The sequence below is a fragment of the Homalodisca vitripennis genome, unplaced genomic scaffold (genome assembly GCF_021130785.1).
Source record: "Homalodisca vitripennis isolate AUS2020 unplaced genomic scaffold, UT_GWSS_2.1 ScUCBcl_1561;HRSCAF=5340, whole genome shotgun sequence".
NCBI classification, from domain to species: Eukaryota; Metazoa; Arthropoda; class Insecta; order Hemiptera; family Cicadellidae; genus Homalodisca; species Homalodisca vitripennis.
In genome coordinates this window covers 1-27,066 of record NW_025777673.1, presented here as the reverse complement: position 1 = coordinate 27,066, position 27,066 = coordinate 1, and the positions used below count along the sequence as shown (strand labels likewise).

Sequence of the window (27,066 nt, the reverse complement as noted above, 5' to 3'; positions counted from 1 at the left end):
TGGTGTGCAGTTAAGTTGGTACTTTGTTGATTTTCCCACTTAAACTTCACTAAAATGTAGGATCACTTTCACACTAGATGATGGGTGTCCGCCATGTTGGATTTGAATACATGATGTTGTTGTTAAAGAACAAATTTTAAAACCTCTAAAATTATCAGAAAACATCGATATTGTTGATTTACATGATCCGAATGTTAAAAATGCCTTAGATTTTAAAGGAAAAAGAATTAGCGGTGTTAGTAAAGGAATTAATCCATTTGATGTTGTTGTAATGATTCAATTAGAAGATCCTATTAAAATGTTTAATGAACTAAAACAAAATTATGAGAATCATAAACAGCATGTTAAAGATTTTACAACAGAAGTCTATGACAAGTTAGAAGCCAGAAATAGAAGATCAGTAGACGATGTTGGTGAAATTAATGAAAAACTTACTAATTTTAAAGAGTCTTTTGATAAGTTTAGTTTAGATGCTACGAAAACTTTTGAGAATATTGGTCATAAATTTGTTGAATACAATGATTCTTATGCTGTCAAATTTCAAAAATTAGAAAAAAAACTTAATAATATGGAGGAAGATCTTACTGAAATAGGTATTCGCGTAGGGTTTTATGCACGATAAATTTTCCTTATATAAATGGCGCTCATATATTGTGTGAGATGTAAAGAAAAAACTGCCACAAACGATATAAAATACTATGCAAACATCAATGGAGTTAAGAGAATTTCTGGAAAATGTGCTGAATGTAACGCTAAAAAGAGCCAATTTATAAAAACTTGAAATTTTTTCTTAATAAATAGAGATGGCGGGACATTACAGTGCTTTCGATCTTTTTATAATGCAACACGAAAGAGATTTGAAAAAAGAACATTGGGATGATATTTCTCAAAAATATGAATTATCCGAAGATATGATGAGATTATACGTAAACAAATTGAATTGGTATAACATTGCAAAATATCAAAATCTGTCCCCAGAGTTCATTCAAGAAAATATACATTATCAATTAAAAGATCATATGTCTGTTCTTTGCCTCTATCAACACTTGAGTATAAAGTTTTTGGATGAAAATAAAGATACAGTTGATTGGAACAATATTATAGATAGCGGTTACTATCCTGTGCAGATTTTATTGAAATATGTGACCGAGATCGCAAAATTTAAGGAACAGAATCCTGAATATGACGAAGTAGATCATTAAAAAATGACTAAAATCTTTTCTTATCGACTTATACATGATGTTTAAAATTTCTAAATTTTCTCTTATTAAATGGTGGACTACAAAAAGTATTCAGGCGATATTGAAAGGGCGGAGTTTAAAAATTTCTATCCAATTAGTAAACAACATTTGAATGAACCGAATAAAAGAACTGAGTTTAATATTGATTTTGGAGATAACTTTTGCTCGTCTAACTTCCAGTTTTATATTTCTGGAACTTTAACAAAACAAGATGGTCAAGCATATCTTGGAACTGATAATGTTAGATTAATCGATAATTTTATACCGTTTTTATTTTCTAAGATTGAAGTAAGAAAACACAATAAATTGATAGAAGAAGTCGAAAACTGTGGTCAATTAAGCACTATTAAAGGAACCATTTGTTATTCCAAAAGTGATGTATTTTCAAACAGTTTTTGAATCAACTTTTAAATTTGGACAATTTGAAGCGGTCGGTGATTTAGCACATTTCGGCTTAGGATTCTTTGAAAATGTTACTATTCCGATCTATAAAGGTGGATTTTACATTAGTTTCATAAGAGCTGAAGACGATGATGTGATTCTGAAGACTGCAACTGGAAATGTTATGCCTGTTGATGGCAAAATTACAATTAACGAGTTTTTCATTAGAGTTCCGATGATTTATTACAAAACCACGAGTAAAATTCAGTTGATTGATGAAATTACAAAAAGTCAAAACATCACGTTTAATTTTCTAGATTGGCAATGTATTGAGCAAAAAGGTATTTCCGGAACAACTTATTCGTTCGATATCACAAATATTTATAGAAATATCTTCAATCCCAAGTTCGTTATCATAGGTTTTTCAAACAGATAGACAGAATAATCAAGAGAAAAATCCTTCAAAGTTTGATAGTTTGAATGTAAAAAATATCAGAGTAAAATTGAACGGTTCTTATTATCCAGATGAATTACAAAATTTAAACATTTCAGGAGGTCTTTTCAGAATCATGTATCAGATGTATCAAGATTTTAAGAAAGTTTACTACAAAAATATGGAAATGTATTATAATCCTAAAGAATTTTTAGCGAATAGACCTATTTATGTCATTGATACAACAAAGAGTTTGACAAATATTTCTGCTTCAAAGAACGATATAATTATCAATATGGATTTTCAAAATGCTGTTACAAACGCGATTTGTTATGTTGTTGTGGTTTCTGAGAAATTTTTAGCCTATGATGTGATTAAGAACGATATTAAAGAAATTCAGTAAAATTCTAGATTTCTGTTGAGCGAATGTTAGCAAATTTCATTATTTCCGTTTATAGATTTTTCATTAAGATTTCTGGATTTTTTCATTAAAACAGCTTATAAATGTAGAAGCCTACAATGAACAGTAAAACAGCTATAGATTCGGTTATTTTCCATTCGTGGTTTCTTAGATTTGTTTATGGTTCAATGGACAGTATTTTACATTCGTGGTTTCCTGTTAGATTTCTTAGATTTTTTTATTGTTCAATGGACAGTATTTTACATTGATTTTCTGACTGTCCCAAAAGTGAGCCAGAATCGGCATATTCATATCTACTCCTATACGTTAGATGATGTTACACATATTTTTAACCCTTCAACTGGCCATATAGTAACTTATATACTTGCAAAACCATCTTGGCCAATTTGCAAGGGTTTTTCTAAACTATAAACATTTCTGATTGTTGTTGTGTTTTTAACTTGATTACAAAAATTAAGGCAGTATCTGTTTAGATTATAAATTAATTTCACCTCGGAGTCAATTTTGATCAAATCAACCAGTTAGTTTGATTAACAATGGTGTTTAATACACATGTACGGATTGACATTTTTGTTGCTAAGTTTTTTTAGATTCGAGAGGTAACAAAGTGGATATTTACATTGAAACTAAAAATTTATTTTTAAGAGCCATCATAATACTTTTATCTACGCTATTTATAGAATAGAATCGTCACATAGTTTGCAAAGAAACGGTTCATTTTCATCTCTTTTTTCCAGTGTTTAATATTTAAGTATACATACAAAAAAATAATGAATTCAAAATGAAACAAGACATTTGTTTATGTGGACAAAATGAATTCTGTTGAGGTCAGTGGATTTATCTGTGTTTTAGCAAATTAAAAGTCAGAAATCGGTTATTTAGTCACAAAACTTCCTCGATCCTTATGACTGCATGGAAACATTGATGTATGTACACACTTATAGACAAACACATTTATCATACTTACTGTTTTATAATCAGGCACCATCAAAGGAATATTATCAATACAAATATAATAAATTAAAACTTATACATTTACATAAACATTAATAACATTCGTGTGAATGTAGTTTTGTTTGAAGAAACTAGCACAGTGTTTAAGTGGCAGTCTTCTTGCACGATTTTGAGCTTACACCTATTAATGGGGCAAAAAAGAATTTTTTGTATTTTAACATCATACAAAAAATTGTTATTAGAGTAATTGTACTTATATTTAAATTACCTATACATAATTACATATAAATATATTTTATTTTGATTAAATGCCAAAATAGTGATTTAGTTAGTAAATTGTAAAGCAAAAATAAATATTTTATCCAAGTTTCAAAAAACCATCTCCTTATGACAGTGTGCTTCCTAGGATCGTTTTGAATTATATCACTTTTAATTGGACCTATATATGCATAATGGAACCAACCAACAATTTTTGGGAAATTGAGATATCACCGCCATCTTGAAGAGCTTGAAAGAATTTATACCCTGATTTTTTTACTTTAACTGGCTTTGAAACTACAAATGCAAAAAAAAATCATGAAAAAACATCAAATGCTGTATGTCGGATTCAATATTATGAATAAGGGAACCAAGTGGCTTGGTTCTTTGTTTCAAAATTCAGAGACTGGTTTTGTAATATGCATAACAGAACCAACCAACTTGATTCTCTTTGTTGTGTAGTCTTCATCTTGATCAGCTGTTTTGCATACAGGAACCAAGTTTGAAGTTAGATAAACCTGCTTGCAATACAATAATAATAGAGTAACATAAATGATTGTTTTATGTCTGTATTGTGTCTAAGTGTTACAAAATGGATATAAAGAGAAGAACTTTGTTAATTATGGAAATGGCAAAAGTTCAAACCCCTGATTCTTCTGAACCAGATCATGAGCCTACGTTATTGGAAACTGATCAGGTAAGCACATAATTTTTAGGTTAAATAATAGGTTTTTGAGCCTTGACTAATAATTACTTATATTTATAATGAAATATTGTAATAATAATAAATATACATTAAAATAAGATGAAATTAATATTTTCCAGTAAAATAAATAATTAATTGCCTTTGTTTCAGGAGTCGACAAATATACAACAAGAGCATAGCTATGTCTGCAATGATAGTCCTATATCACATAAACCTACACAGAATGAAGGAGAAAACTGTGTAGATCTCAATGAAATGTTGGAAAATAACATGCCTGATTTGGTAAGTTTAGATTTGGTATAAAACTTATCTGAAGGACAGATACAAATTTATTTCGAACATAACCTAGCCTATAACAATAGCTAACAAACTGGCAAAAGTTTAGGGTAGTGGTGTTAATGGCAGAAAAATTTTTTCTACACATTACTTGCAGTATTACGTACCAAAAACTGGCCTAGCCTTTATTTATGAACTTTTGGTATATATGCAGCAGTTGGTACTTGTGGAAAAATCAATATTTTTTACTAATTTCCATGTAAAATTACTTGCTGAACATGAATATGACGGTCTTTTTTGTCGGAAAAGTCGTTAAATGTTCCAAGGCAGCAGATTACAATCATTGAAATCTGTACTTTAAGTAGCATTTAAGTGAATTTAACAGCGTTTCCGACAAAAAAGACCATTATAATCGTGTTCAGCAAGTAATTTTACATGGAAAAATGTTTAAAAATATATATTTTTCCACAAGTACCAACTGCTGCATAGTTACCAAACTTTTTGTTTGGTATTGGATTTTTTAGTTCAATACTAGGCCTAAATTAAATACTAAATAAAAGGTTTCAAAATATCGCCTATTTGCTAATTTTTTCGATTGTCAGCGTGCAAAGCTGTTAGGTTATATTATTATAATTAGGATTGGTAAGCTACTATTCATGTTCATGACTATCTTATTTAGAAATTATGCCAAAAATGACAAAATACTTCTTTTAATCTGAACTACTTCAATTTACAACTTTATGTTCTGTTCTAGGATACAAGCTACCTGGATATTTCAAAAATGGAAATTGTGTACGACTTTCCAAATATTTCATTTGATACCAGCAAATCACAAGAACCTAGTCTAACAGATTCAATATTAGATGATGGTGATAGTGTTCAATTATCTGGTGCTATTGAAATTACAGATAATATTGGAAGAATGATGGTAGAAAATGGAACTAACCATGCACCAGATGATCTTAACTCTTTTCATATTGTTCCTCATCTGGAAATGGAAGAGCATGAGGTAAGAAAAAGGAATACAAATTTTAACATACATAAATTCTTTTCAGGTCCGTAAAAAATCTTCCAGTTATCTGGTAGAGATCTCTTAATGTCTTAAAATTATTGATCGTTTGTAACATATCTTTGCTCCGGCTCTTAGGCTATGGTACTGTCAATGTTGTATTTTATGAATAGATCATAACCAGAAAATCAGTCGGCTGTACTACTAACTCAACTAAAGATTTTTATTTTAAAGATGTTATGTCTAAAATAAATGGTTGAAAATGAATATTTATTAAAGTATACTTTATACCCAAGTAATATTTTTACTCAAGTTTTACTGAAATGTGTTTAAAGAAAACTCATTCATTCTCCCAGCATGTGATTGAGCATCCAAGTAATTAAATCCATGATCTCTTAAACTTAAGTCCAAGACACTAACCATTAGACTAGCAAACTGCCTATTATGACCCTGAAGCTAATAATCTGTTTTTTTTTTCAGAGTATGCAAGATGATGACCCACTAATTACTGGAAATCAAAATAATTTAATTAATGTTGGTGAACTAAATACTGAAGAACCGAACATTGAGGATCAAGTAGTCGAAGTAATTGCTGAACCCCAGATTGATAACAACAGAGCAGAAGTAGTAGACGAAACGCCTAGCATAACAGATGATAGCTCTTCTAGTGGTTCTGATTTTGAAGAAATTGACAGTTCAGGAAGACCAAAGAAAGGTAGGAAGAGAAAGTATGCACATCAATCTAGAGATATCAGAAAAAAAAGGAAAAATAGTAATAAAAAATACATTTCTCAAACAGGAAAAGTTGTGTACCCTAAAAACTTCAGGGATTTTCATTGTGCTTGCAAGTGTAATGAGAAAGTGTCACTTGAAGTAAGAAAAAGCACTTTTAAGAAATTTTATGATTTGGGGGACTATAATGCCCAAAACATGTTTATTTGTGCATCAGTACAGGAAGAAAAAACAAAAAGACCAACAGTACAACTATCTAAAAGACAGTTTACAAGGAAATATACAATTAACAATACTGTTATTTGCAGGAATATGTACGTACAAACCTTAAGAGTGTCCACAAAAAGAATTAATACAGCTCTTAAAAAGCTTAAAAACGATAATGTGAAAGATGAAAGGGGGAAATGTGGTGGCAGTAACAAGATTGAAGACAAACGGATTGAAGAAGTCCGAAACCACATTAAAAGAATTCCAGCATACAAGTCACACTACTGTAGAACGACAACAGAATCATGCTGGTTACCCCCTGATATGACATTGCCACGTATGTACAGTTTGTACAAGGCTGAAGTAGAGCATCCTGTGTCCCAATCAAAATATAATCAAATATTTTATGCAGATTTTAACCTAAAACGGAAACCACTTCAGAAAGACACCTGCAGTACCTGTGACACACTACATGCCCTGGAAAATTCAACTACCAGTGATATAGAGAGAGATGAAATTAAAATAAAACATGAGGCTCATCTGAAATTAGTCGAAGAAGTAAGAGCTCAGTTCAAGGACGACTTACTAACGGCAAAAACTGTTGAATCAAAACAAACGCTGTCTTTTGATCTTCAAAAAACCCTACCATTACCTCGTCTGCCGACAAATGTCATTTACTATAAACGACAAATCATGCTTTATAATCTGGGTATTCATTCGGGGAAAACTGGTAAAGGTCATTTTAATGTTTGGCTGGAGAATACTGCTGGCCGAGGTACTCAAGAGGTTGGCTCTTGTTTGAAGAGGCATATTTTGGAAAATTGTCCTGGGATTAAGGAATTGACCTTGTGGTCCGATTCATGTGGGGGGCAGAACAGGAGCATAAAAATAGTTCTCCTCCTCAAACATGTCCTTAGCTTACACCCGACCTTGGAAAACATTGTCTTAAGGTACATGATTCCAGGGCATTCTTACCTTCCCAATGACGCAGAGTTTGGGGATGTCGAGTGCCACTTGAAGACACAACAGAGAATGTACACAGATTCAGATTACATAAGTGTGATGGAGAATTGTAGGAGAAAGAACAAGTTTATTGTAACAAGAATGGAAAAAGAGGACTTCTTTAGCACATCAGATTTAGAAAAGAAAATAACAAACAGGAAAGAAGATGTAGATGGAATAAAAGTTGGATGGCTTAAGTTCAGAGAAATTGAAATCTTTAAAGATAAACCTTTCTCAATATTTGTAAGGACAAGTCTAGGTGGACTGCAACAAGAAATTGATATAAAGAAAAAGAAGAAGGTAGGAGCTAATACGTGCTACTTGCGATTAGCAGAAAATTTACCACTCCTATGGCCCAATGGAAAAGGGATTTCATTGCCTAAGTTAAAAGATCTCAAGTCAATCATGAGTTTAATCCCATCAGATGCGAAGGAATTTTACAAACAATTTTCCTCTGACACCAACGTACAAGATGATATTGATGGTTTCAATGCGAATCTGGATTTTGAACTAGAGGCTGAGGAAAATATCAATTAAGTGAATATAGCATTATGTTCTAGTTTTTTAAATTTGTTCTACTATAAAAATAAATACTAGTGATGACGTATGAGAGATGAAAAGATCCAACTTTCATCAACGATGTAACTGATTGTTATAACGTTTTCCACACACTAAAAAATAATACAAATAGATATTATGTAATTTTATTAGTAATAGATTTTTTAATAAAGTTATTTTTAAAATGAGGTGTATTTTTAAACCTTTAATTATTTAGATTAAACAAGATTGCAGGATAATAACAGACATTTGTATCAATTGGTTCCCTTGTGTTATAAAGCTCAAATCATATTATTTGAATTTAAGCATAAGGGAACCAACCAACAATTTCCTTAATATATCAACCAATATTATATTTCTTGCTGTGGTATTTTATTTTAACAACTTAATAAAGCCTTTAATATGTTTATTAAAACACATCTGGAATATATTTCTTTGTTACTGGGAATGGGGACCCACGCTAAACTTTTAACCTCTTTTTCTCAGTTAGACATCATTGTGGGTTGGTTCCATTATGCATACATACGTCCAATTACAATTTCTGCTGTGATAAAGGAGAACCTACAAAATCGAACCCACCTTAGTACATATGGAGAGAGCTATCTAAAAAAGGTATTTTGATAATGGGCTCGAAGAGCACTCACTCGTTTTGTGCCACATATTATCACTTATGCTGCTTAGTGACACTTTGCCATGTGTGCCGCGGTGCGACACATTGTACCGTTCTATGGTCGTGGAGTGGACGGCCAAATTTAAACTCCTCTCAGCTCCGTTATTTCGGGCCCTCGCCAAGGCCTTTGTCCTCCCTCCATTCAAAACAGTCAATGGGTTCTTCCCTGATTAATAGCGTGTAGGCTTCCTATTGTTGTTATTGTTTCTACCGCAGGTCACTTAATGCTCGGTAGCGCATGTGGCTGATAATTGTTGTTGCACGCAAGTTGCACTTGTAAACAGTAGAAAACCCAATTGTACCTTATAAATAATTATAGATATCCGATATTTGACGTTAAAAAAACCATTTCGTTATTTAAATGCTTACGTGTTTTAATTTGATTTTTTTTTGTCCATACATCTATCACATTTTAGTAGATTATAAGAAAGCGGTTAGTAAAACAACACTTATCCAAAATTATTTATTTTTTAGGTGAGGTCTTTCAAAACTAAAGGTTTCTTCGTCAGTTTACTCTACAAAGAAGTTTTTACATTTTTTACATTACAAATAGTATTAAAAATAACATACAGTGTAAACGTACAAATACAATAAAGTTATTAATATAAATCTTTTTATAATTTTTTAAAATTGATTTAATTGTTGTTATTTTATTAGTTCTGTTATTTTAATTAATTGTATGAGTGTATTATAATTATTCCAGGAGCTAAAGATCCTCACAGTACCCAATTTGTACATCCTAGAGGCAATAAAACACGTATATATCAAGATGCCCGAACTAGCAAGCAATGGATCACAAACCCACCAACACAACACCAGGCATGCTCACAACTACTGCCTACCTATACACCATCTCAGCTCTACAGAGAAGAAAACAAGCTACTCTGGGGCAAAGATGTGGAACGCCTTGCCAGAAGAAATGAAGAAAACTGACAAGCTACTTTTTGGACAGCGCCTAAAGATCTGGCTACAAGACCGGCCCTTCTACTCTGTAAACGAATTCTTTGACAGAACTTCTAATTTGTAACTAAATGTAAAATGTTACCACAGCATTAGCTCTTAAGATAAACTTTATGACACTGTACTTATCTTGAAGATAATGTAATAAAGATATTTTGACTTTGACTTTGACTACACTTTATTGTTCTTGAGACCTAAGGCAGTGTTATTAATTATGCCAGTAAATACTCAGGAGTGTGAGGGTTAACAAGATAATTGCCCAAATATGTCTGGAAATAAAGGTTGTAGCAAAATACTACTCTTGGGAGTAGCTAATTTTCAAAACAGTAATAATAAAAAATATTGAATTTTTTTAAAAAGCTACAATTTTGGAGTTCAGTGGTCTTTTGGAGTCAAGAGTGTCTAGAACTTCATTTTTTGAGAGTGAACAGTGTTTAAAAGTCAAAAATTCTTTATTGAGTGTTGTTAAACTAAACTAAAACTAAGTCTAAATATAAAACTTAAACTAGCACTTTCAAATTGTTCTATAGAATGGGAAAATAATCCTGTTGTAAAAATTTGTGTTTCTTAAATATATATTACAATATTGTTCTCCTTTAAATTTCCTAATGGTATTAAGAACAAAACATTTCCTGCAAATGTCATTTTCTTTTTATAGAATTTCGGGTGGTAACTCAAAATTGTATTTATTTTTATGTCTTGTTTTACATGGGTTAATAATAGTATTTTTTTTGTACATTATTTTTGCATGAAAGTTATAGATTCTAAAATATGAAGCACAAAAAACAGTCAAAATATCTAGATGTTTTTAATAATCTTTGACGAAATCTCAAAAAGTTGAGATTTAACATAAGCTTTGATTGTTTGTTTCGGGATGTTTAAAATTTCAATTAGGTTTTTCCCTTTTTGTGGCTCCATATATATAAATCCTATAAGCTATATGGATCTGGATATGAGAATTAAAAATTATTGAATTATACTTAGAAGATTCCCTACTTGGTCACATGTTTTGTCTGTCTGTATCTTTAAGTTATTGTTTGCTTTGCTCGTTGACTTGGATTGAAACTCGTTTTGTAGTGTGAAGCGAGATTATTGGAAACAAAGTCGTTGTTGGTTTCACTCGTTGAGCTGGATTGAAACTCATTTTGGAATGTGAAGAGAGAGTTGCAAACAATACTCTCTATGTAGTTGGGTTGAAACCTGTTGGCTCCTCAGTTAATTATATGTTGCCTTTTTTACTGCTGTCATTACATAATTTAGACATTCTGACTAGCTTTCTATCTAAGGTTTGGTCATACTTACAACATTACTTGCCTACTCTTACACAGTCAATGTTTTTATTGTCAAACACCACTGAAATACTCGTAATTGTCATTAAATTTATTTGTAAGGGGCTTGCTATAAGTGTGATTGTAAGTGGTGTATTGTGGTTAAATTTTAGTAGCACCAAAGTTGAATATTTGTACATCGAATGAGATGACCACTGCCATACCTGCATTAGTAAACATGGAAAATCTTAATATTGTTGAGTAATTTAATTTGTGTACCTTCTTATTAATAAAAAAGGAAAATTATATAACTTCTTTGCACTCAAAATTGTTACTTTCCAAAGCCTCTAATCTTAACTATTAATACTTCAATAAATAAGATCCAAAATAATTCTCAAACTATTGTAGGACAAAATACTTTTTTCTATCAAAAATGTTTAACCATTGGCCAATGGTATATATTTACGTTTATATTAAACACATAACATAGACTCTGACTATATAAGATTTACAGTAAGTGTGAAATTTACCGAATAAACTTTATAATATAACAATTTGCTATCATTGTTTGGTAGGTGGGAACAGTTATATGACATTATGTATAACAATATTCATACTAATACTTTTGTTTCCAAGTGGCAGAGTAGTTCTGAGAAATATCGAGAAAGTTTATCCACAGTCAATATGCGGTTGTTACGAATATCCTTTGAGAGTCATTAACATTGTACTCAAGAGGAAAAATGCACTTCAGAATTCTACTATGTAAACCTATATAAAATAACAAAGCAATATTCAATTATTACATTAGCTAGTGGTTTATGATTGAGGAACTTATGTTCTTTATGACAATTTCTCAGAAATAAAAAAATGTAACTGTGTTCCAGGCAAGGAAAGCACAAAGGATCCCGGGGGGAAGCCGCTAGCCAATGGGGTGTGTGAGACAAAGGAAAAAGAACTAGTCAATGGCAACTGTAACGGAACCGAAGAGGTGGAGAAGGGAGAAACTGAGGCCAATGAGAAAGGAAGTGACAAGAAGGACGAGCCCGAGGTGGTCTTTATACAAGACATGGGCTTCACCGTCAAGATTGTCAGTCCAGGAACTGAGGCTTTTGATATTCAGGTGAGTTTCCTTCTTTGACTTGGGATATAGCTTATACAAGACATGGGCTTCACCGTCAAGATTGTCAGTCCAGGAACTGAGGCTTTTGATATTCAGGTGAGTTTCCTTTTGGGATATAGGTTATACAGAACATCGGCTTCACCGTCAAGATTGTCAGTCCAGTCCAGGAACTGAGGTTTTTGATATTCAGGTGAGTTTCCTTCTTTGACTTGGGATATAGGTTATACAAGACATGGGCTTCACCGTCAAGATTGTCAGTCCAGGAACTGAGGTGTTTGATATTCAGATGAGCTCAAACTCAATACAGGATATTAGCATCATTGTCAAAATATACCTTGTTTTGAATATTATACTGCAAACATAACTAACACTGTTTCCAACAAATTTATCCTATCCCTAGAAAACATTTTTGTCAGTAAAAGTTATACAAGGATTGGCCACAAACTGAAGGCTGTTTAATATTTTTCATAGTTTTAATTTTACAAAAATCTTTCAAAATACATTTTAATAGTTTTAGTTTAGCAAAAAAAATATAAGATATCAATTACCTACGTTGTTTAGTTCTACTGAATTCACCTGCTTAATTCAGGTAACTGTCACAGAGGTCATGTCTTTCAACTCCCTGTTAACTGTCATCTTTAGCTCCTCATTCTCCAAGCAAACTACATCTAAAAACCTCTTTGACTTTGGGAAAATACGATAGCCTAATCATTGGGTGCAGGACTAGGACTGTATGGGAAGTGATCAAAAACCTCCCTCATGAAACAATAAAACTGTCAATCAGCTCCATGTTGTCTCAGAAGTGTGCTATTCATTGTTGTGGATCAAAACAAACTCTTTGTTACAATAGGTCACACACCGCTGTTCTGGATGTCTAGTCAAAGTCTTCTGAGGGTCAAGCAGTAAAAAACAGCATTTATGGTTTCACCTTATCTCAGAAAATGGTATCCATCAGTTTGTGTTGAATTATTTTGTTCTTAGTACAAAAAGCTGAGAAATATCTCATTGCTTCTAGTTCAAAAAGGACCTTAGGGCTTGATTTCATAGTAACAGAAACAGGATGGGCAAAGATGGGGGAGTGGCCGTCTCCTGTCGTCGAGATTCTTTGGAGTGATAACAAGCACTATATCTCAGACTGTCATCTTAGAAGAAGGGGAGGCCAGCTGTGTACTAGCCTCTTCAGTCATCGATAGGGTAGACTAGACCTATTGATCTAAACTTGCACCTCAATATTGTGACATTTACGTTTAGTGATATGCCACTCCTGGCATCCATAGGATTGCCCAAATGTAAGTTACACATCAGTTTTGTTGCACCCTGTGTAGTGTTAGCTGGAAGGTAGAAACCAGCTTGAAGTGAACCTCCTGGGGCAGTTGAACAGTGTATACAGTATTCAGCGAAATAAGTAGTTTTATATTCAGGAATTTTTTTGAAACTGAAAATCTTTTTAAATACATAAAGGTAAAAAAAAAGTATTTATTTGATTTTTGTTTGTTTCATGTAATATTATTATATGTGATGATAAAGAATTTCTTCCTGAACAAAAAAAAATGGATACTTAGCCAAAAACATGGAACGTACAGGCAATAATGTATTAAGGTGATGTTGCGGTGCACCTTCAGTACTGGAATTAATTATTGTGTATAAATAAAATATTTATATTTATAAATAATAGATTGGGAGACTATTTTATATGATAATGGCACAAACTACAAGTACAATAATGTTAAGTCTAATGTTACATTTTACTATAACTGTTTTCAGTAAAGTTGCTTTGCTGTCGTGTCAGCATATATAAAATGTTCAACCGGTTGCTTAGATATTTATTTTTTATTTTCTTTCTCTTTTTCTTTGTAACTATTATTTCATTTTGTAAGATTTGATGTGAGAGCTGAATTGTGTCTACAGTATGGATAGATTTAAAAATGTCTGTTCTATTAGCATTATTTTAAATAAGAGTCACGCACAGGCCTCACCCGATGTGGCGGTATTGTCAGTATAGTATGTTCGGAATTGTAATTATTGTATATTTGAAAATAAAGAGTAATTTGATTTGATTTGAAGTGGACTGTATTGTAATGATGTAATACAGCTGATGCTATATGTAATGTAAAGAGCTATTGCTCCCTCTCCTAGTGTGGGAGACTGGTTTTGGGTTCTTGCCCTGAAGTGAGAGTATTGTTCTTCAAATGGGCCTTGAGGTCCAGCCCTTGACACCCCAAGGGGGTGACATCCCTTAGTTTATGGCTCTGGTCTACTTTCTATTCTTGTATTGGGGTGAAAGTTCTGAGAACAAGCACTTAACACCTCTAGATGACCCTGCCATAAATATTAGGGGTGTCACCCTTACTATTCATGACTGCAACTCTCATCTCTAATAATAAAATTACATCTATGACCCCTACAATAAGACTATATCTTAATAATACAATTATTTCTATGCAGCATAAATTAAATATAATTCATAAACAAATAAAATTAAAAGAGCCAAGGCCGGAATGTAACAGGTGCTGCTGTAGTATCCAGATAGATATCACTGATATTCCTTGGAAAAAATGTTTAATTTGGACGGTACACAAAGGGTTAATTCACATTTAGAGTGATAAAAGTTTTAATTTAAGTTACTATAGTTTTAAGTTTATAGTTTTAGACATTATATAGTACAATGGAGAAACCATTCCTATGAAAGGAGGAAGCCATTACTATGAATAAATTATATCATGATATGTTCAATCCTTTGAAGAATGTGCAAAAGGGTAGTCAAACAAGTGAGCATGGCGTTAGCCATTATGTCTCATATGAGAGCATGGCAGTTTGCCATTTGGTCTCTCATGAGAGAGGATGGTAATTGTAACTGTATTCCTTATCTTATATTTTTTTAATTGAATAAAATCCAAAAATTCTTCAAATGCACTTCAAGTCTAATAAACGTTTTCTAAATTCATGATTTGATATTTGTTATTAAAAAAGAGAAAACAGCATTTTAATCTCACCCTGTATAGGGATTTCCTGTGAGCATGAGACTTGCTGGTGACTAAAAGTGTTAGTTAATTTGAGTTTTGTAACGAGAGTTTAGCAGATCCGTACTAACCCTATATTTTTATGGTGACCTGGTCGCTGAAGGAACTTATTAGATTTCAGTACAGATTATTTTACAACTGATTTGATTAGCTTGTTTTCTTATCTGCATTTAATTGTGAATCTGAAACATCCAGTTATGTCATCAGTATAGCTTCCATTTGCAGTGCATGTTGATAGTGAAAACCCATTACAATTGCAGAGCATGTTTTGCTAAAACATTCCATAATTTCTTACAATCTTCACCAGAGTAAGTCGTCAGCCCAAAAGTGTATTCCGAAACCCAACGAAACAGAGACACAAAAAGATTAGTACATTTTCAAATATGTTAGTTTCTTTGAAAATATTAAAGCCATATGTGGTAGTGTAGACGATAACAAGAACATCGCTTTAGTTGTGTAACTTGTTAAGGCTAACCTGTTGGAGCAGTATGTAGGTATTTTAAAACGTTCTCCGTTGCATCCAATGAAAATTCAGTTCACACAAAATAGAAGAATTCCCATAGCAGAGTGTGAAAAAACACACTGAAAATAAATAAATAAAACATAATATTTATTAAATTTATAAATTTGATTCCTAGAAATCAAGATCAAAACTACAATTTTTCAAAAGCATTGATATTTTGTGATGAAGCTTGTTTTATTTGTGGGATAATATAACTGAGCAATCAAAACAGTTAAATTCGGAAGAACCCATGTTGTATTCATGAAAATTCATTGCATCCATTTAGAATTGATCTTTGCGTGTTTTGTGCTTATGCTAATTTTTATGCTTCTTTGAGATGTGGATTAAGATCTTTTGCAAGTGAATGGTGAGCATTTCCGGGACACTATAAGTTGGTAGTTTTTGACCTAAACTATAATATAGATGTAATAAAGCAGGCTGCAGGCCTGTCATGCTGCTGGTGATGAAGTCGGCTTGTTATGAAACATTTTCAGGCCATGTGAATTAAAAAAATGATGATTGTAATTAGCCTAAAGTTATGTGACTGTTTTAATTACGGGCATTATAAGTCACTTGTACCCACAGGCCATTCAAAACTTCAAAGAGAAAATGTTAAACGTCTTGCCTTAAGCTGAAAGTAGGCACTTATTAGTCATAGTGTTTTATAGGCTTGATAAAACACCACATTTCTTAGTTGATTCTAACTAAATGTGCTATGGTGTATGTAAGTACATACTTCTACGTGCATGTTAGTCTAATCTTGCAAACTTGCAAAAATATGATAATGTACATATCAATTTATGAAAAATATGATTTGGGACCAAACCAAAATAAATTGTCTCAGTACATTGCAATTATTTTAAAGAAATTCTATCCTTACTATTTTTTTATGAATATGGTGTCATGCAAAGTTTCAAAAATAATCAGTAATATCTCTGAAATTATGAACAAAAATAAAAATTGTGTTTTTTTAAACAAATTTGGTTTTAAATGTTTTTTTTACTTATACAATCATAAGTTTTTAATGGAATTGATTATCCAAGTCATATGTGAACACATAATTCAGGGGATATAAAGCAAACTTTGTATTGTGATTGTATTTAAAATCCCATAGATGAGTCGTTAAGTCAGTACAAATTTCAAATTGTCAGTCTTACAACACTTGATCTCCGGTTTCTGATGGTCTTAAAACGCTAATTGAAGAATCTTTGTAATGATTAAAGAATACGAAATGGTTACATAATACACTATCTCTGTGTTAATTTTAGTTAGGCATTACAAGTGTGGAAATCGGTGTTGGACAGTTTGACAGTTTGACAGTTTGTTGACCAGAAACACCAACACCGCCCTCAACATTACCAAACAGTACTGCACAACAAACGAACTGGTTCTTAATGAAAAGAAAACAGTCCAGCTAACCTTTACTACCAGAAACAAAAACAACACTAACATAACACTACCAGATATAGAGTCAAAAAACAGCACAAAGTACCTTGGAATAACAATAGATTCTTCCCTGTCCTGGACAGCGCACATAGACGGCCTCTGCAAAAAGCTCTCATCATGCACTTATGTCATTAGGAGACTAAAACAAATAAGTGGCTTGGAAGCAGCAAAAACAGCATACTTTGCCTTATTTGAATCACATATGAGGTATGGTATTGCAACCTGGGGAGGTACAAGTAATACCAATCTAGAGAGGATTCTGGTACAACAAAAAAGAGCAATCAGATGCCTTGCAAATATCGCCCCACGAGAAAGCTGTCGAGACGCTTTTAAAGAGCTAAAGATCCTCACAGTAGTATCACTTCACATTCAAGAAGTGATTCTACATGCTGTTAATACAGCACAACTCAGGCATAGAGACATGCACCAGCACAATACTCGTCATGCTGCAGACTTCGCACTACCAACTCACCATCTCAGCCTGTTTGGAAGGAAACCCTCATACAAGGGAGCAGCATATTTCAACCGCCTACCAGACCATCTCAAACAAGAACCAATCAAGACACTCAAGAGAAAGCTAAATCTATGGCTACAAGACAACCCCTACTATACAGAAAAGGAATTTTGTGACAATTAAACATGTTTATTTTTATGAATCTAATGACCACTGACTCGATGTACTGTTCTCAAAGAATATGTCATTAAAGTATATTGTCTATTGTCTATTGTCAGTTTGATAAGGGACAAAATTAGTTACTCGAATTGACCATTATCAGTGGTTATGACTTTTTCACTGAAATCATAAATAGCATATTTACTAGAATAGATACAATATAATCTGGACTATTATTATTTGTTTTATTTCAAACCAAAAACTAAAGTGAGGTACTTACCGTAATAATCATCTGAGAGAGCTCTATAATTTTGTTTGTAATTAGAGAATCATAAAACTCCTATGAAGAGGGAATTTCAAAGTCGATGTCTCTATTGCAAAGGACAATGAACAATGAGGATAGTTCTATTGTTTACCACTGCAATAGGTTGTCTAGTGAGGTCTGTTCAAAAATACATTAAACCGAATGTTGGGTAATTGTTAATAGTCTGTGAAGATGTACAATCTTACTCAAATAACTCCGCCTTCCTTATCTCGAAAACATTCTTGGAGTAGGTAGTAGATGCAGTAGTGAAGAAAGGGGATTAGGTTATATGCGTGTAAACAGATTTGGTCTGATCAAACATACAGACAGACACACAGCACTGGCTCACACATCCTTCCTAATTGGACACAACCAGCTTCACTGTCACAGTACTAATTTAGCGCCATCATCCGTTCCGTTCCAACTCTTTCCGTCACTCTCCATTCCTGACTATTGGCTGTATCTGTGAACCAGTATTTATTTGTTGGCTGAGCGTCAGCGAAGCCTATCGCTTGAGAGGCTGGAAACATTTAATTTCTGCCTGTCCAGATGATATCTCGGAAACAAACTGACCTATAGACGTACAGTTTTATAAGGAGTTTCATTTCTAAAAAGGCAACACTGAGTTTTTGATGATGGTATATGTCACTCTGCGGTATTTGGCTGAGCGTAAGCTAATATTTTTATATTGGTCTTATGGGTAACCAACGCTACGAGAAAATACACTAATAAATTTGTTAAGCAACTGAGTACAATCATATAAGATTTTAACAAATTTAATGAATTAGTGGAAAGTCAATGATTAAAGATGGTCATAAGACTTGATTTCAGTGAACTCTTGTGTTCACCATGGTGAAAATGTTTGTGTCATGTAGCAAGATATCTAGAAGATTTAAAATGTAAACTTTAAGTTTTGCATGAAACATAAATTTTTTTCTACGTGGTATACTCACCTTGTTTATTGCCAAACAAGTTCTTTAACAAATACAATCCAGTGTTACACAGATGGCTTAGTATTAATAAATAATAAAATCGTAACTTTAAAGCAATCTAAGTAAATATCACTAGCAGGAAGTGATAAAGCAACAAATTATGGTAATACTGATGAAGAAAATCAGACAGTATGAAGTGTAATTGAGGTAGCAAACAGTGTTAGTTGTTAATTACCACACAATCAATAACCACAACTAAAGAAAGGCCAAGCTTGGTAATATTCCTGTATGTAAATAAACACATACAACATACAAGATATAAATAGCCTACAATAAATATTATGTAATATATAATAAACAATAGGAATATTGCAGTATATTCATAAACTAAATAAATAAGTATACAATGTATAATAAATAAACAAACACATTCAATGTCACTCATGGGTAACATTCGCATTATATAATTCTAAACTTCAAAGCACAAAACAGAAAGAAGGTAAAATGGGATGAGAATGCGATGCAGTACTTTATAACTATAATGCCACTTTGAACTGTTGTATTTTTAGTTTTTTAAGGAGATCTAAAAATTTAAGGTTGAAAATTAATCTCATTGTTAAAAATTATGCACTATGACTCAAATTTTTTCAAGTTAGAGTTTCAAAAGTAAGCAAAACTACTTTGGAAAATTACAAACATTTAATTCACAAAAAGTTACAAACACTAACAATACAAGATTTTAAAACAATTTTTGATATTTTTTTATTCCATGTTCCAAGTATGGAATCAATTTTTTTATTTAGTTAACAGTTTTATTAGAATTTTACTTATTGCTCGGTTTGGTTATATCAAATAAGTTGTATCTGAAATGCTCCTTTTTATTCATCAATTTCCAGTTAGATCGTGTTTAATTTGATAATTTTCCTGTTTTGTTGTCTTAATGTTAAATATTAAAAATCCAGTAACAATTAATGTCCATTATCACCCCTCAGAGCAACATCGAGTTTATTTCACTAGTTTTGTATTATTATTATTATTTATCATTAAATTTTCATTCTAGCCATTATTATTATTTATTACAATGTATTTGAAATTTAGTACAATAAGAAATAAAAGTTGCTTTTAACCAAATAATATAAATTTACTCCTGTGGTTAAGTTACTTTCTAAATTCTTAGTCTGTCCCTCTTCTTATAATATAATGAAGTGAAGATATCAATGTAATGTTTTTTGAGCCTCACCCTTTTTAATTAAAATTTTCCAATTTAATATATATATTTTAAATGACATTGATTAATATTACATTAATCTTGAACAGTAATGCTATATTGTCATTGTTGACATATATTCCCTAAAATTAACTTAGATCTTGTTTATAGATAATAATAAAATATCTATCTAATTGGCAAATGAATTCTCAATAATTTGAATATTGCAGTATGATATCCTCGGTTCTGCAAAGACAAATGTTAAAGTGGGCAAGATCTTGAGTTAGATTTGTGTTATATAAGAATAATTACCAGAGAATTATTTTGAGAATAACATTTTGGGAATATAAATTCAATTGCGGTTGAACTCTGTGCACAGGTATCCAGCATGGAGCTAGTACAGGAGATCCATCAGCTGTTGATGGACAGAGAGGACACCTGCCATCGTACCTGTTTCTCTCTCCAGCTGGACGGAAACACTCTGGACAACTTTGCAGAACTCAAGAACATCGAAGGACTCAAGGAGGGATCTGTCATCAAGGTGAGGCGTCTTGTTTATCCTGCGAATCAGTAGTGAAGGCATGAATCTTATTTTTGTCCTAGATCGCTCAGTGATAAAAGTTTGGACCTTCTGGGATTTCTATTTAGAGACTAGTTGGTGGAACAGGACGAGTCAACAGGCATTCTAGTGCTAAATAGGGTCAAGTAGAAATCCATTTGTTGTACATGTAGACAGCAGGGTTAACTCTTGCTTTATAAATATCATTATCCATGGAAACACTTCTTGTTGATTACTTTATAAATATCTTTATCCATTGAAACACTTCTTGTCGATTACTTTATAAATATCTTTATCCATGGAAACACTTCTTGTTGATTACTTTATAGATATCTTTATCCATGGAAACACTTCTTGTTGATTACTTTATAAATATCTTTATCCATGGAAACACTTCTTGTTGATTGCTCTATAAATATCTTTATCCATAGAAAAACTTCTTGTTGATTACGTTATAGATATCTTTATCCATGGAAACACTTCTTGTTGATTACTTTATAGATATCTTTATCCATGGAAAAACTTCTTGTTGATTACTTTATAGATACCATTATCCATGGAAACACTTCTTGTTGATTGCTCTATAAATATCTTTATCCATAGAAACACTTCTTGTTGATTACTTTATAGATATCTTTATCCATGGAAACACTTCTTGTTGATTACTTTATAGATATCATTATCCATGGAAACACTTCTTGTTGATTGCTCTATAAATATCTTTATCCATAGAAACACTTCTTGTTGATTACTTTATAGATATCATTATCCATGGAAACACTTCTTGTTGATTGCTCTATAAATATCTTTATCCATAGAAACACTTCTTGTTGATTACTTTATAAATATCTTTATCCATGGAAACACTTTTTGTTGGTTGCTTTATAAATATCTGTATACATGGAAAAACTTCTTGTTGGTTGTGTAATGACTTCTTTCCATCCTCTCATCTTATTGTGCACCTGACAAAATATTACAACCTGTAATGTTCTTGATATAAGCATTGTGGGATTTGAATTCTTTGATTATCACGTTTAACTATTGTTTGAAAAATGAAATTCAAAATACTGAATTTTCAATTTATATGGGTATACAATCTATCTATCTTATATCTATCTGAATAATAGAGTAAAGTTGACTGACGACTATGCCGTCTTTATCAGCTTACAGTATTGATGAACGTTTATGCCGTCGGTTATCAGTTCGAGGGTTAAGGGTAAAAATATAACTACTGTATTTCAAATATAAATTGAAAATTATTTAATTAAAGCACAGAAATCTGAAAGGTCATTTAGTTTTAAACTAGTAGGAGTAATGTTATTTAGTTGGAATTGAAACCTAATGCAATAGTTCTGAGGATGCTAGAGTTTAAAAAAGTTGCACATCATGATTATATCTTAGCAGCTTACAGTTTGTATAAAATCATTGTCAAACATATGACAATTCAAAAAAAATTTCTTTAAAGTTTATTTTTTCAATGGAGGATTTTTAATCATACCAACTTGCAGAAGTCAGAATTCACAACAAACTTGTGCTTTGAACTTCATGCACATTATCTCTAAAGCAAGCACTTATTAAAACTATGTTGTGTCATAACACATAGGTATTATATGTTCACTTAACCTACATTGTTGTCTATCATATAGTTACCCGCCTGAGGAGGAGATTAGATTGCAGAACTTGAAAGACAGTGTTAATATATTCCATTTTGTTTAGAAACGGTGAATGTTCAGCAAATTCTGGTAAATTTTTTACTTTGTCAGAGCAGTCTAATTCTTGAGTATTCAGATTTTTATTTAAAAGTGGCGACAAATTAAGTTTTTCTATACTAACAAAAAAATTTGTTTTTTTTTCATTAGTCTAACATAAATACACTGTGTTGTTTGATTCATTACCTTTCTTCAATACAGTACCTGGATATTTTATGTTATTATTTTTAATATATCATAATAAAAGTAAAATTAATATCTATCAGAGATTCAAATTAACCATTAAACTTTTTAACCCTTTTAGTGCCGGAACATAATAAAAAAGTTTGTCCCAAACTAAAATATCCGTAAAATCAAAACAGTTTAGATAAACTCTTGTTTTCATTTTATTTTCTTTGAAGATGAACATGAATATAATGCTTATGCTGCTAATTTATTAAATAAATAAACACACAAATAATTTACCAAAATGTTTTTGAAACATTTTTTCAGTTTCGTATTGCAAAATAGCGCTTGAAAAAAAATTTTCCTCAAGACATCTATACTGCTATCAACAACTAAAATTGTACACTTATACCAAAAATTATTTTACTATAAATAAAACTGGAAAGATAACACTTCTTTTTGTGTAATACTGTTTTAATTTTTTTCTCTAGTTTTAATCTAAACACATGACAGTCAAACAAATTTTATAAAATAAATACAACATGCTATCACCAAGTTCTGAATTAGTAAAACTTCATTTAGAATAAGTTACCAGAAAAATAATTTTCCTTCATAAAAACCACACAGCAAATCTTATATTTAAATGTAATTTAATTTTAAATATTAAAAACAAAATATTTACATTATATATTTTTCATTTGAACAAGAAAATTAAACTAAAAAAAAAGAATAAAAAATGGTTGCCTTGCACTTACAGTATGTGTTTTTTTTGTGTGCTAAAAGTGGATATCATCTGATATTTTGAAACTTGTAACTATACTACAGATCTGGTGGGCTAGATTTAACTTGCAGTAACAAGTTCCAGTTTTTTTTTTAAAATTATTTTTATTAATAAAACACATTGTTTTTAATGTTTTCATCACTGTATATGCTTAAATTATGGTCCCAGGATGTGAAATTAATATAATATTCTTAGATATCAGTTGAAGTATGTTGGGATATCTTCTTTTGGTATACTTCCTATTAATCTGTAGTACTTAAGTCAATTTTAAACAGATTGTCAATATCATTACAATTGTGAATGGGACTTTGTGATTTCTTTATTTGAAGCCATAACATTTAAACTTTCCGCTACATTTGAAACTCAGGTTATTACATTAGTAAATGTAATACCCAAATGTACTGCTGTACCTATTGCCAACTAGCATTTAGCTCATATTAAATTTAATGTATGCTGGTTGTAGAAAGTTCCTGACAAAAATAAGTAATTAATTTTATTCCTAACTGTGGCAAGAAATTAAAACTTTGAAAATAAAGTCAAATTTTTTGAAACACAACATCAAGTTATCCTTTTCTGGCACTAGTAATATGAGAAATAAGCAGGAATCTAACATCTAAGTTTTCTGGTTCAGATCCCTTCATAACTGCTTTACTGAATTAAATTCTTTAAATGTTTCGGCTTCAAAAGTTTATCAAAAGAACTGTTGGCTGATGATAGCTCTCCACATCGAGGCTGAAACATTTCAAAAATGTAATTGTCCAAGCAAAGTTTGGACGTGGATTGATCTGGAAATCTTAGATGTTAGTTAGGAATGGACATGTTTAAAGGTCACATAGAAGAACTTGTGTCATCAGGGTAACATTTTGTCATCACACTCTGACAGTTCTCATCCTCAAATTATATAACATATTATATCATCAGTCAAACTGGTGGTTTTGTTACATGACATTCACCAAGGTCTCGATTATATGGGTTTTAAGTACATCTTAGACTCTTTGTATCCTAAGTGCAGGATTGTAGCCAGTTTTCCTGCTAGCTGATCCATGAAATGCTACGCTTTTGTATTGTAAGAGGTGGAAGTTTGATTAACATAACTGTGATGATTGTACAGGTGGTAGAAGAACCGTATACAATGCGGGAGGCACGGATCCATGTGAGACATGTCCGTGATCTACTCAAGTCCCTGGATCCAGCTGACGCTTACAACGGAGTCGATTGCAGCTCCCTGTCCTTCCTCAACGTCATCACACAAGGTGACATCCTAGGTACATGTCTGGTTATGCGTGCGTCCCATTCATGTGTTACAGAGAGTATAATATGCTGGTACAAGCAATGTTATTAATGACGTATTGATCAAGTTTAAAGATGGATCAGGAACCACTGGATTTTTGTAACCAGAAGTTGCCAGTTTGCAGTATTACTGCTCTACCGTCCTCTTTAATATTATTGATAACATTACTGTCATACCTATGTTGAAATGTTTCTAAAAGTTATCTAATGCCTGGCTATTGTTAAGAGATAAACTTGGAACCATAGCAGTAATTGCTCAGTGTGCAATCAACACAAAACGTTGTAATGTAGTTTCTAAAGTTATGTTTATAAGTAGACTAGCTGTTTCCCGTGGCTTTACACGCTTTTTTTTAAGCTTTGCCCGTGTATGAGCACTTCTGGTTCAAGTGAATTATATTTCCAACACTGATGTAGAGTTTACCTTGTTGCAATGATCAAGAAAATCTGTCAAAAGTGTATGTTTATAGCCATTGTACACGTACATGTACTTTCTTATAAAGTGGTCTAACACTCAAGCTTTAAGTTCAACCAGAAATTTATTTTAAAGACAAATGTACATAAAAAAATTAGAGCTTTCAAATAGTGTTTGTCTATTTAATATACTTAACTGTCTTGTAATTGCAGTTTATAATATGCAGGTGCTTTAATAAATTTTTATATTTTGCAGCGCCACCTGGTGGTGAGTTACATCAATGGGCATAGTATATAAACCTCTGTGGAAAAATACATATACATACAAATTTTCATAATGATCAGTCAAATAGTTTCTGAGTCTATAAAGGACATACAGACAAATGTATATATATATATATATATATATATATATATATATATAAATATAATTATATATAAATATATATATATATATGTAATTATATATAAATATATAATTTCAATAAACATTGAATCGCAAAAAGTACTTGCTCCGCCGGGACTCGAACCCGGATCTCTCACTTGCCTATATATATATTTAAATTAAATTATATATATTTTAATAATTATATATATATATTTAAATGGTAATATATATAATTAACAAAACCACACTATTGCAATTGTCTTAATGTTATAACCTACAAAAACATTATGTATGTATAAAATGTAGCTTGTGAAAATAATAACTGTCCTAAAATAAAACCCACCCAAAAAAGTTGAAACTTGGTACAAAAATTGATCTTATAAATATTTTGGCTATGTTTATTTCCCAGCTTGGTGCACCATTTCATTTTTATGTGGCAATTCTTCAAACTTGTCAAAAATTCGGACCTATAAATAAAAACTAAAAAAATGTTCTTAAATGCTTTTAAATTTAATAAAAATTGTATACTACTCAATTTTTTAAAATCTCAAATGGTTTTGAAGATATCGATTAAAATGTAAACTATAAAAAATAAATTTAAAATATTGCAGTTATAAAAAAATCTACGTATTTCTTCCAACTGAGCCAGATGTATTTTTTTTTAGTGTTTCAGTTGGCATGACAAGGACTAGTTGAAGAGATATTATTGTTTTATATTTACCAGTTCTGAGTAAGGCTTTAGCCATGTTTTGACTGCTCTAAAGAGCTATTTTCAATTAAACTATCTAAAGGGTCTTGACAATGAATGTTGTAGGGACCCAGTTAATCACACTGCATATATTATTCCACAGACATTTTTACATTTTCACTGTAGTGAAGTCCTCTCTTTTACCCAAAGTAGTTAGCAATAAATAATACTCATCTTGAAACTATAAAATTTATGCGTAACAACTTAATTTCCCAAACTCCTTTCAAGGTATTTGGCACCCTTAATTCCAGACATCTGGCATATGTCAGCTCAAGCTTAATTTATGTACTGTACTGTGTATAGTGTATTTTCAGATGACTGTATTTCAACCGGACATATATGTCCCAACTTTTTTGCTTAGCAGAATTGTATATTGGAAATTTAAAGTTAAATTTAGAAACATGAAATATTAATCTGTGAAAATAAAAAGATTATTTGAAAAACGATTATTTGTTTCGATAGATGTAAACTATTGTGCACTATTGTTATTGTGCCATTGAACGCCAAATGCCTTTCAGTGCTTTGTTGCTGAAAAACTGAGCACAAAAATGCTATAATTTGGAATATTTAGTTTGTAATGTCATTCATAATTAATTCAATATTAAAGATAAAAATTGTTTGTTAGCATATTTAACTGTGGAATACAGTTATAAAAAAAGGATTATTCGAGGAAAAATGCTGCACAAATTTGTACAAAAATTTAAAAAATGTTTACATTTTTTTTCAATTTAGCCTCAGAAAACATAGTTTTTATAGATAACATTTTATCTTATTATAACTTAAATATATTTATTT

The 27,066-nt window shown here is 31.5% G+C and overlaps 2 protein-coding genes across 2 annotated transcripts; both read left to right on the top strand.

The window, feature by feature from the left end:
* Positions 1 to 3,775: 3,775 nt before the first annotated feature.
* LOC124371518 lies at positions 3,776 to 8,363 on the top strand. Its single transcript, XM_046829870.1, has 4 exons — positions 3,776 to 4,385; positions 4,545 to 4,676; positions 5,425 to 5,679; positions 6,160 to 8,363. The coding sequence occupies exons 1-4, from the start codon at positions 4,281 to 4,283 to the stop codon at positions 8,155 to 8,157; spliced, it is 2,490 nt and encodes an 829-aa protein (XP_046685826.1). The 5' UTR covers positions 3,776 to 4,280; the 3' UTR covers positions 8,158 to 8,363.
* A 1,659-nt stretch (positions 8,364 to 10,022) lies between these two features.
* LOC124371519 (clustered mitochondria protein homolog) lies at positions 10,023 to 24,717 on the top strand (the record flags this gene model as incomplete). Its single annotated transcript, XM_046829871.1, has 4 exons — positions 10,023 to 10,050; positions 11,934 to 12,196; positions 20,600 to 20,761; positions 24,546 to 24,717. Coding segments are annotated over exons 1-4 (625 nt in total), but the record flags the coding sequence as incomplete, so codon positions are not given.
* Between the last annotated feature and the right edge of the window lie 2,349 nt (positions 24,718 to 27,066).